The following is a 12,160-nucleotide window of genomic DNA, read 5'->3' on the forward strand; positions in this document are numbered from 1 at the left end:
TCATCAGTGCTTACTACATCAGACTATTACTCACAAGAGCTGTTTGAGGTTTCACATACTCTATCAGACCATAAACATCTGTCTTTTAGTCTTAGAGAAAAGAAACTTCTATTTATGGTTGAAATAAACCACCATACAAATCAGGAAAAACGAAAACTGGTGCTGACCATGGAAAAGGAAAAGAGAACCGGTTGTCACCAATAAAAAGTCAACTTGTTTCCTAAGAACCCAACGCATTGCCTAGGCGAATCTCAAGAACAAGGGCTATACAACCAGCGAATACCTCTCGAGGTGAGGATATAGAAAATGCTTGCAGGCCATGCCTTACAAAAACGCCCCCACCTTTCGGCATTTGCTCTAGAACTAGGATTCCCTCGCTCCCAAATGGCAACATGATACCTCCCATCACCAAACCGCAGCGGGCAATCCAGATGTTACAGGTAGTGATGCTGGCAAGCCCACTGGCTTTGGGTCTTTGAAGCCATAGGACATGTTATTGCCCTCTTTTGGTTGTTGCTAGGCGGGATCTTCTACGAACATCCGCTATATCAATGTGGGGCTCTCTGACGAGGAGCTTGAAGCATGTTCCTTATCCACTTTTACATGCAAGGATTTAGAGGCTCACGTAGCCACATGGTGGCTTGGATGAACCGAAGAGCACTAAATTAATCCCCCTTTGCCCTTCTTGATAGGGGCAAAGCGGATCAAAGAGGGTGGAAAATAGAGGCTCTCTCAGTCTCCCACACACTATCCTTTGACGAAGATACAAGGTGAACACGGCTAGGAGAAACCACCACATGCTGGCCTTGAATCTAGAAGGCTGAAGCGGTGGGATCTGTCGAGAACGCATGCCTCCCCTCTATGAGCAACATGACCATCCCCCAAATGAAATCGCTTTGCATCCGTTGGGTACTAGCTACTATCCTCAAAGCTACTGACCAAATCCTCTGTGTTGGTAAGCTACATTTGACGGTTTACGGTTGTGGCAAAACAACATTGTGCTGAATAGGGAAGAGTTCAATATCGTAGTGAGTGGTGATGAAGAGCGAGCAGAGGTGAGCAAGGTTGAGGTGGCATGGTTTGAGAAAACATGAAAGAGAGGCTGCTTTCTCCTTAAACATGCATCTTCCGAGACTAAAGTGGGGAACGGCTTTGACACTCAGAAAAGCCATAAACGTAAGTGCTTCAGTGTGCTGCATAGGAGATCTTTTATAAAAGCTCTGCTGAAAAGTCTCTACGTAAACATGTTGCAAAGAATAGAAGTTTAGTTGAAGGTACTACTGCAATTCACGACACATTTTATCATTGGATATTCGCTGCTTCAAAATCACTTTTGTGCTTCTTTGAGTGATTTTGTAAATTGATAGGGGTAGAGTGTGGCACTCATGTTATTTCGGAAAAGAAACAATTACATTTCTTTATCCAAAGGTGTCTGCTCACAGAGATTGGTTCATTGTACTCCATGATGAAGACCCAGCAAGATCAAGTCTTTCCTCTTTTGTAGACAGCCAGCCTCCTTCCTTTTTCTGGAGGAAACTATGCACTCAATTTCCTGGTCTCAGTTTCATTGGAGAGAGAGTGCGGTGCTCTTGGGCAGAAGCTTTTAAGAGCTTAATATAACAGAAGCCTCTCCGTAGTGTGTAGAATTGTAGAATTGGTTGTTTTCTGGCGCGAAATTTTGGTTCATCACTCCTTCAAAGTTCTGCTTCTTCTTCGGTGCACCACTGATGTAAATCTGCCCGTGGTAGACACCATGAAGGCTGTTCTGATCACCAGGGCTCCCTCCGCTCTTCACTCTCAGAGATGATCTGCAGGCTGAGCATAAGGATAAATGGAACCTTCCCAACGGGGGGCCGTTGTACAGGGCTGGGTAGCCCTTGTTCTGCTCAACTTTGTCTATGGCCAACCGTACAGACTTGCATGGCCGCCATTCCAGCCTGTTGGACTTGATGGGCCCTTTGCAACCCTTGCTGGCTGCCTATTTTGCTGGTCCTGCTGCCTGTGTGGCAGCCTTCTGATATTGCCCCATGTGCTGCCCATGGCAGTCTTACATGCTGCCCACATGGAAGCCACTCCTCTTTCGTAGCCAAGGTTGCTGACAAGGGTGGACCATGTGGCTGCCCTAAATCTAATCCAACAAGGAGATCTATTTTTTACCCGTGTGGCAACCAATCTACTATCCACATGACCATAACCAACCTCCTTTCTCCCATCCTATGCTGTCTGTCATCCTCCCCCATGTGCTCATAGGAGGATCTTAAGTGGGGAGGTTACCCTAATATTCCAAGGAATATGTGAAATGGATGGTCAAGCTGGCCTGCTAACTAAAAAACGTTCAAAATGATATGGGAGTTTTTTATACTAACAATTCGCTCAAAAGCGGAGGAGGAGGCTGCAAGACAGACAGATTCTCTTTCAGTGCCTCGTGAACAGGTGACTCTTTGTATTGTTTTCAAAACATTTAGCCACAATGCTAATTTATAGTCCCAGGCTGTTATGTTCAGCTTAATGTTGTCCCTAACAATACATCATCTCAAGCTTTGCAAGAGTTGAAGCTTATTACCAAGTGTCAGGATTATGCTCACTAGGTCAAACTAGCTGTTTTTACCTTGCTTGCACATTTTTAAAGATATATAGACGACAGTGCTCCAAAGACGTATAATACTTGCTAATGCTGAGCTTTTCTTTGCAGCTGATGGAAGAGCTAAATAGAGGAGACTTTAATGTACAGGAAGCTATGCTGAATCCAAAAGATAAAGGTATTCCTCCATTTCTGCTATTTTAAACATGTAAAATATCTTTTTGTGGGTTTTTCTTGGGTTGCTTCAGAGGCTATGAGATTGCTCATAGCACTGCAGCCAGCAATGTGTCAAGGAGCATATATTTCATGGGTGTTGGTCACAGTAAGTTTTCTTGATGATCGCTCCATACTTTGGATGGCATGGAGTTGTTTTTGGTGAAGTATAATGTGATAGCATCACCTTTAAGACGGGTTTCTTTGCTGCTGGGAGCTGTGGCCAGCCCTTTCATTTTATTCAGATCAATTGAGACCACCCCCATATTAATGGTATAACGAGGTCATGAATATGGAGCATTTATGTATTTGAGAAACAGCTTTTGATTTAGTGTTAGAGCTGTAAAGGGGCTCCCTACACTTGCAGCTTTGCTGCTGATGCAATATATTTTCATGTTATTGCTGATTCTAGATGTATCATGTGGTATTGGTTGAGTATGACCGCTTCAGTGTCAAATTTGACCTTTTTGCATAGTAGAAAGTAATGAGATTGTTATCCTCTAAGAGTATGGGACACTGGTGGTTGCTCTCTCCTGATGGCATTTTTTGTCACCTTTTGGTGGCTTTGCACATGGAATTGAATGTAATTGATGATTTCATTACTTAGGCACAAAGATGTGGTGATTTCGTTACTTGGTACAAAGATGTTGGGTGGGGGGGAGAGAAAGAAAGACATTAACGTCTTCAGAAGCCCTCACGGGACTATGAGACAAAGCACACACACAAAATGGATAAACACCAACATCAGTTATAGACTGAGGTCTCTTGGAATTGCATATACCACTCCCAAAGCTATTAGAGATTAGCTACAGTATAGTACGTAAGATAATCGGCCTGTATTACATTAGTTTAAGACTGAGAGTCCTTGGGTTTGGATTTAAAGTCTTTGATAAGTGCTTTTCCATCTCTGTAGACAGCCCATTTTGCTTCTTTGCGAGCGTTCTTCACTTTGTTCAGTTCTATGGATTTCATCTTGAGCTGAATTGGGGTGAGCTTCTCTGAGATCCATACCTTGGTACCTCGCAGCTTATTGGTTTGCATAAGAATCTTGGTTCTTGCCCTCCTATCATTGAGAACCACTTAGCTTGTATCCCCATATGAGCAACAATGGATATGTCCTTTAAGTTCCACTCAATCTGAGGGGCTGCTCCTATAATATTATCAGTTTTTTCTTCCAGGCTCCCTTTATCACAATCTTCAGGTAGTCCTCCAATGCGTAGGCATCGGGCATTAGCAGCCCTTTTTTCTTGCTCTCTGTAGAAAATAAATATGCTCCTGTGGGTCTGAGCTAATCCTCTGCTTGTAATGCACTCCAGACTGAGCCAGGGGCTCAGCTCTCACCCTAGGGTTGGGATGGGCTGCTGCTGGGCCCCCCTGAACCTGACCTGCATGAACTGAGGTTGATGGCACCCCCCCAACCTAGACACCTGCTACTGCTGCTGGTGACAGTCTGTGACTCGACCTGATAACAAACGCGAGCTGTTGGCGGCTGGCGGCGCTTCCCTTTGCTGGCGATGCTGCTTTTAGCTGTTGGGGGGAGAGACGGAGAGGGAGGGACGAGAGAGAGAGAGAGAGAGAGTTTGGGGGGGGGTCTGTAGCTAAGTATCAGCTCGTTTGGGCATCCTCAAGGCAATCATTTTATGATTGTCTGTGTGCACAGGATCTAGATTATCCCTGTGTGTGCAGGATCTAGATTATCCTGGCTGCTTGTTGTATAATGATATCTTCTGATGCCTTGTTACTGGCTGTCCCTTTGCATGGGACTGTTATAAGTAATATAATGCCAAATGGATTTCACTAAAAAAAGTGTCACACGCACGCAATATGGACTCTATGGAAAGATCGTAACCATCGAGTCTTTGGTGATCCCTCTCTGGGTTCTTCTGGGCATCCTTAAGGCAATCATTTTATCATTGTCTACATGCGTGGGATCTAGATTATCTTGCCTTCTTGTCATATAATGATATCTTTTGAAGGCTTGTAATTGGCTGTCCCTTTTCATGCCGACTGTTTTTTGTAATATAGTGACAAATGGATTTTATCCCAAAAAAAAGTGTGTAATTCCACAAAAAAAAAGTGTGCGTGCGTGTCCTTGCGTGTGTGCGTTCACGCGCGTCCGCCTGCTGTTTCCCTACGCGCATCTGCCCGTGTGCATCTACCTTCTGCGCATCTGCCTGCGCCCACCAAGCTTGCCCGCTCTGCCCCTGCGACCTTCAGAAGCTCCCTTCAGCTACGTCGCCCCGCTCTTGCTCGCCTGCTTTAGCTGCTGCCGTCCGCCCCTTCTTGCCATCTGCTTTCCTCCCCGTTGCTGTGTATCACCCGTCCATAACTGTGCATAATCCCTGCTGCCCTCTTTCGCTTCATCAATTCTGCCTTGCTCACCTCCATGGAGGATAATATTAAAAGCTATTCTCAGAAGGACTTGTCCCGGGACCCCAAAAGACAACAAGTCGAATTCTCTACCTCAGCCTCTGAAGATGCTCACTATGTTTTCGACATGCTCAAGGATGAATTCCACCACAACTGGAAGGAGTGGGCTAAACCTCCCCCGGCCCTTAAGTATAAGCTGAAGCTGCCCTCATTGGTTACTCCTCTCCGGAAGTTCTCTCAGCAAGGAGTTATCATTTTCTTCCCTGGGAAGTTACCATCTGCAAATGATGTTGCTCAGTGGGTTCAGGCTTTGTTGGGAGGTTGCTTTGTTGAAGGAGTATACTTTGCTTCTCGAGGTTTTTATGAAGTGCACTTTTTGGATGCCTCATATCGTCAGCAGATATTGGAGATGTCTCCTCTATTCTATGGCAGACAAATGGTGCATGTCATGCCATGGTCGCTAAATAAGGATTATCACGGTCTCATTCGACATCACTGTTCTGTATGGGTTGAGGTAGTGCATTTTCCGGATTATATGAGGGCCGAGCTACCAAGTCTGGCAGCTACTTTGGGGCAAGTTGTATGCCCACCCCGTCCTTCGGGTAATCAAAATCGGTTTTGTGTTCTTTGGGATACAGATCACCCAACCCCTCCTTCCATTGCGGTAGAGGTGGAAGATGTTCCCTTGGGCAAAAAATATTTTGACTTGAAATGGGGAGTATTTGCAAGTGCTTGTTTTACTTGTCATAAATTTGGCCACCTAGCTTCACAGTGTCCTGCAATACTGCATCAGCTCCCACCTATAGCTACTGTGGCATCTAAATCTGTTCTTCCCAAAGAAAGTGTGGTCCAGGTTTCAGCCAAGTAAAAGGATAAGGGAAAGGGCAAAATTTCAGAATCTAATGCCTCTTCCTAGGGTGCCTGGCAGCAACCCAAAAAGGTATTTGTGCTTAAGCCACGACTGTTACAATCTCGGCATTGGGATGCCTCTACTTCCACCTCTGGTCAGGCCTCTATCCCTGTTGATAGCCTGACTTCTCGACTGTGGGTTGATGTGCTCAAGAAGGGCATTCCTGTATGTGACAATGATGAGGACGATAGAGCTATTGATCTAGGAGGCCAGGTGGACGTCGATGTCATGGCTGAGGCCTGACAGCTTATACCTTTACTATGTTTCTTGGTTCGACTATACATATCTTCTATGTCTGCTTCAATTACTTGCATCACATACAATGTTTAAGGTCTTTGCTATGTCAATAAGTGGAGACTTTTTTGGCACTATGTACATAGAATGCACCCCGATGTAATTTCCTTACAGGAACACAACCAACACTTCTTGGTTGGCCAGCAAGGCCACTTTGCTGGTTATGACATCTTTTATGCTGGTACAATGCACTTTTCTGGGATATGCATGCTGGTGAAACATGATATGCAGCCCACGGTTGCTCACAACGACCCCCAGGGTCGATGGATGGTAATCAGATGCATCTGTCATGCCAATCTTTATGAAATAGCATCGGTTTATGCCTCTCAAACTTCTGCGACAAGAGCTCAAATGTGGGCCTCCCTCAAGCAATATCCATGGCTGTCTAATGCTTTTTTGTGTGGAGACTTTAATAACTCGCCTGCCATGCAAGACAACACCACTCATCGTTCTCACATGATGCCCACTGAGCTTCGACATTGGGAGGATATGCTTTCTTTCTTGCATGCAAAAGATTTATGGCTCTCAACAAGGGATAGAGATATGGGTTATATATACCGTCACAATGCTTTTACTCATTACTAGGCTCGACTTGACCGATGGTATTTGTTGCATGCTCAGCAGTATGCTAGTTTCACATGTGCATTATGGGTTGATCATTCCCTCTTGCTATCTGATCATTTTTCAGTATGCTTGACATTATCTATAGCACGTTTGACAGATGATATGCCTTTTTTTGGTCGTCGCCTACTCCATGTTAATAGTGCTTATTTGCTTCATCAACAATTTCAGAACATGGTGAGAGTGGCTGTTCGCTCCCTCCTCTTACATGCTCAGGAGGACATGGATTTTGCTTGGATCAGTCTTGCCCATCGCTTGCAGGCTGTTATTCAAGATTATGGACGGAGTCACATGGGAAACCTCAGGCTTAAGCTGAAATGGGCTCAATCTCACAAGCAACAAATGGATGTAATCAGCCCTTATAGGCAGCTCACCTCCTTTGAACAGGATTCTTGCGCTTATGCGGTTCATATCATCCATCAAAATGATCTTCACAAATTAAAGAAGTGGCAAATCTGAGCTTGCATGAAACCCCTTTTGGATAAGGGTTGCTCCTCCAAGACCTTCTTTAAAAGCCTGCATGCGGATAGGCGAAAGGAGGATATTTGCAGGATCAGGCAGGATGATGGCACCTGGACCACCTCCAAATCAGAATTGGAATCACTATGATCTAGTCATTTCCAGCATCTCTTTTCTCCTCAGCTTGATTATTCGATGCAAGTGAATGCAGCTAGGTCTCAATTTCTTATGCATGTTCAGCCTATATTGTCTCGGGAATAGGCTCATGCATTGGAGCAACCATTTATGCTTAATGAACTAGATGATGCTTTGAGTCATTTACGTAAAGGCAGCTCTCCTGGTTGGGATGGATTGACTGTTGAATTTTTCCGTGCATTTTGGGGTGATCTTAAGGACACTCTTTTTCTTATGATCAATCATGCTTGGGCAGAACAATCTCTTCCTCCTTCTTGGAAACATGGCCTTGTCAAATTGATCCCCAAAAAAAGGTTGTGTGAGACAATGGCTGATTGGTAGCCCATATCTCTTATGCCAGTCATTTGCAAACTCATTGCCAAGATGATTGTCCTTAGGGTTCGATTTATCTTGCAAGCAGGACTTCATCCCAGGTAGTATGGGTTTGTTCCCAGAAGGCAGATTACTGACAATATCTCCAATGTTTTGCTTGCAATTGAGTATGCCAAATATTCTAAACAAGATGTTCTCATTCTGCAAGTGGATATTGCGAAAGCATTTGATACTGTCCATTGGGATTTTATTTCTCAGACTATGCATAAATTGGGATTTGGCCTTCGGCTCGTCCATGTTATTTACTGGTTGTATTCTCATGCCATTGCACAGTGTCTGCTTGGTAGTGGGTTGTCAAGGACATGGACTATGACCCGTTCAGTGAGATAGGGATGCCCTCTTAGTTCGCTACTGTATGCCATTGCTACTCATCCGTTATTGTTGCATATGGACCATCTTGCAGATACAGGACAGCTTCATGGCCTGCAAATTCCAAGGGCACAGCCGTTTCTTGCACAGGCATATGCTGATGATTCATATTTCATGCCCAGGAATTCTCAAAGTGACCTCTCTCATTTGATGCATACTTTGAATGATTTTGGCATAGCTGCTGGATTGCATATCAACTTTCAAAAATCAAATCTTCTAGCATTGAAAGAAGCTGATTGGCATGCACTTCTCTGGCCAGGCCACATTATTTCTTCCCATACCATTGTGAGGCATTTAGGGTATCCCATTGGCTGGAATATTACCCCTCAACAACAGCTCAAATGGGTGCTTCAAAAGATTAACAAGAAGCTGGAATACTGGCACTTGTCAACTTGGCCTCTACATGTTCGACTTCGGATAGTACAGTCTATCATTATGGCATATGTGCAATTTTATTTGCCTCTTCTTCACTGGTCTTTTAAGCATTTGGCTTCCTATATGTCCCAGGCTATGGAGATATTTTGGAAAATCAAATCTCACAAAAAGGCTTTGCGACTACTTCCCATGCAGTCTGTTTGTTCTCCTAAGACTCATGGCGGACTGAATATTCTCAATCTTCAGTTTCATATGTTGGTAAGAAAGAGCACTATGATTGCTGATTTCTTTCAGCAAAAACAGCCATAGGCTATTATGTTAGCAGCTATGTGTGGAAACATGAAGTCCCATGCATATGGGCATTGGATTACAGATCACTGGGAAGCAGTCATGACCACATTTCAGGGGAAAATTCCTGGTTGTCCTGTTTCTACTGCTTTTATTCATGATTGGAAGAGAATTCTCTCTTATGCTAAATGGTCAGGTGCTTCCTCCCATCATGGTAACTCTCTTCGTCTAGAAAGCATCCATTGGAGCAAGGTGTTTGAATCGCCTCTTGCTTTACAGGCACCTATTAAAGCATATAATCTTATGAAATTGGGCATAAGATTTGTCGGAGATGTGGTGGATCAACATGGTTATGTGCTTTCATTTCCACAAGCTTGCAGGACATTCCCCTTGGGTCTGCATCATAGGCCCATTTGGAGAATACTTACAACTATGTTGCAGCCATTTGTTCCTGTTCCTCCGCTGTTTGTACAGGACAGATTACTGGATTGGAATCTGACTTCCTTGTCTCCTGCTACCTGTTCACTTTCAATGCATAATTTGACATCCTCGATGGTCTACAGATTTCTTCTTATACCGCCATGGATTGATAAGCATGCCAACACTCTTTGGAATTTGGATAGGCCTTTATCTTGGTGGCAATCAAAACTCAGGAAAATTTGGAAAGCTAAATTGCCATTGAAACAGAGGCTTTTCTTTTGGAGATGTATAGTGGGAGCTTTTTCCATTGGGGTGAAATTGGAAGCACGTCGTATTGCTTCCTCTTCTTGCCCCCGTTGCTCTCATCACCGTGAGACAGTTCCCCATTTATTATGGTCTTGCCCGCACTCTCGAATATTGATCACTCATATCTCTCATTTGCTGCGGCTTCGGTTTCTCTCTATCAGATTCGGGAAACTCTTCTGGATGTTTGGATGCTTCTCATGTTAGATGTCTCCATTTCTCCTTTTCTTTCACTGGGCTCGCTTTTGGGTACTATGGACTATTTGGACACAGAGATTGCATTTTAGGATGGGACAACAGTTTCCTCAGGCATATGCTTTCTTTAGAATGTCCCTCAAGCAATCTTTATATGATAGTTATGCTACGAGGGACTTGGATGCTACTAGCCTTGAAGTGTTTTCTCACTGTTTTTGAGTTCTTTCATTAGGCTCTCTTTTGGAGTCTAATGTCATGTACATTGATTTCATGTTAATTTTATAGTTACTGGTTTCACAAAAAAAAAGTGTGTGCGTTCGCGCATGCAGCATGTGCTTGTGTCCTGCTTCTGGATCAATATTGTACATGGAGAAACCATTTTGGCTTGGCTGTTGCCTTGGCTGGCTATGTTACTGAAGAGTGTCTAAGCAAGAGAATAATTCTCTGCTCTTGATCTGAGAGTTTCATTTTCTTTGTAGTAAATTTGTTATTGGTATGCAAATGCAGCCATAATTTACATTGATAGGTAGTAGCAGCATTGTATATTGGAAATGTCTTTCATTGCTCAGGTATGGAACATGATTTAACTCGATGCTACTTGCTCTGGATCATACCAGCTTATTGCTTTCAAAGAGGTAGAACAAATATTCATCTTGCTGTGGATGGCATGGAGCTTATGCTTACTAATTTGGGCATCACTGTCTATACTGTCTCTGCAGATTTGGCAAGGACATCACTTTTCGAATCAGTACAGCATTTTCGATCTTGTTTTCTCAACCCACTTCTGAAATCTTGCAAAGTACGAGTGAATTCATATTCTTTGATCCTGTTAAGAAAAGGGGCTTCTCTCTCTCTCCCTCTCTCTCTCTCATATATATATATATATCGTATTTGATAATACTAATCAGCTCCTGAGCATGTTCATTTTCGATACAATGAATTACTTTTGGTTAGCACAAAAGGCCTTTGGATAAGCAACACTGAACCTGACAACAATGCTTCTTTGGTGTGACAGGCAGAGCTGGAAAGTGCATATAGTGAGAAAAGACAAATGGCAGCTTCTAACATGACACTGGACTGGTAAGAATGAAGTTTTCTTTCTATTTGGATCTCCACATGCTACACAAGTGAAAAGCCGTTACTGTGGCAAGAAACAAGCACCCCTTTTTGTAAGGGCACTCAAACAGGTTGACTGTCATATTACAATGCCTGATAATGCCAAGAAGCTTTTGATATGATTGTCTGATCCTTGCTCTCTGTACAGTTACACTCTATTTTAGTATTTATTGCAATGTGATCTGTGGCCATATAGTCTGGCCATTTCATTTGTTTTACCTCATATACAGAACCTGAGAGTCACTCCTTTTTTTTTACACAAGTACCTGAGAGTTACTCCTAAAAGATGGGACACAGTAATATTTGACTTCTGCTTCAATATGCTCTTTTGACTACTATGCTGCATCATAACAACCTTTCTGAATTTTAAATCCTACTTTTTGTAATCTTTTTCACTACATATGAGAACCTTCCTGACTAAGCTCCATTACGCTGGGGGCTTAAACAAAAAGTGTGCTTTGCCTTGAAGTTCTAATGCTCAGCTATCTCTTAGGCCTTACAAAGTTCCTATCTGCAACCATGTTCAACGCTTGGGCAATGTATGGTACTACCATCCTTAATATCAGTATCACTTTTTAGCCTTCTATAGAGAAGCCATGGAGATCATTAACTCATGTGAATTTACCTCCCTTGATTTACTTCATTAAGATAACTATGGGAAGTATTGTGCCCAGTCTTACGAACAATAATGTTCAGGATTTACAGGACTTCTACCACTTAGAATGAACAATGTTGTGGTTTTTTGGTAAAAAGGCTTATAATTGCTTTGTTCACTCATTCGTGAATTGCCAACTGTATCTCTGGCCTAAGGTTGAAGTTCATGTCTCGATATCTGCATTGAGTGGTATATTATTAATACTAAAATCCATACTAAATCTCATGAAGCTGACAAGTGAAATCAGATTCTTCCTTCAAAAGCGTCGGAGTATTGTAGCAGACACTTCAAAGAATGTCAAAGAGTCTAGAATGCTACTCTGGTCTCAAAAAGTGGATCATTTTTCTCAATTTCTTCATTTAAGCCATCATTCATCTTGTGCTCTATAAAACCGTAGCGCTCTTAACTCATTTCCCTTTCCTTT

General features: G+C 43.1%; 1 protein-coding gene across 1 annotated transcript in view; it reads left to right on the top strand.

The window, feature by feature from the left end:
• The window catches only part of POLA3 (DNA primase POLA3), a 29,187-nt gene extending 17,787 nt beyond the window's left edge, over positions 1-11,400 (top strand). The window contains exons 15-17 of the mRNA XM_087369779.1: positions 2,693-2,759; positions 10,685-10,764; positions 10,981-11,400. Of these exons, the coding sequence (XP_087225905.1) occupies positions 2,693-2,759; positions 10,685-10,764; positions 10,981-11,049 (216 nt within the window). The 3' untranslated portion in view covers positions 11,050-11,400. The remainder of the gene's footprint in view (positions 1-2,692; positions 2,760-10,684; positions 10,765-10,980) is intronic.
• The last annotated feature ends 760 nt before the right edge of the window (positions 11,401-12,160 follow it).

The sequence above is a fragment of the Dipteris shenzhenensis genome, chromosome 31, assembly GCF_047967505.1.
Source record: "Dipteris shenzhenensis isolate YYH24624 ecotype China chromosome 31, Dip_SZ_1.0, whole genome shotgun sequence".
Taxonomy (NCBI): domain Eukaryota; kingdom Viridiplantae; phylum Streptophyta; class Polypodiopsida; order Gleicheniales; family Dipteridaceae; genus Dipteris; species Dipteris shenzhenensis.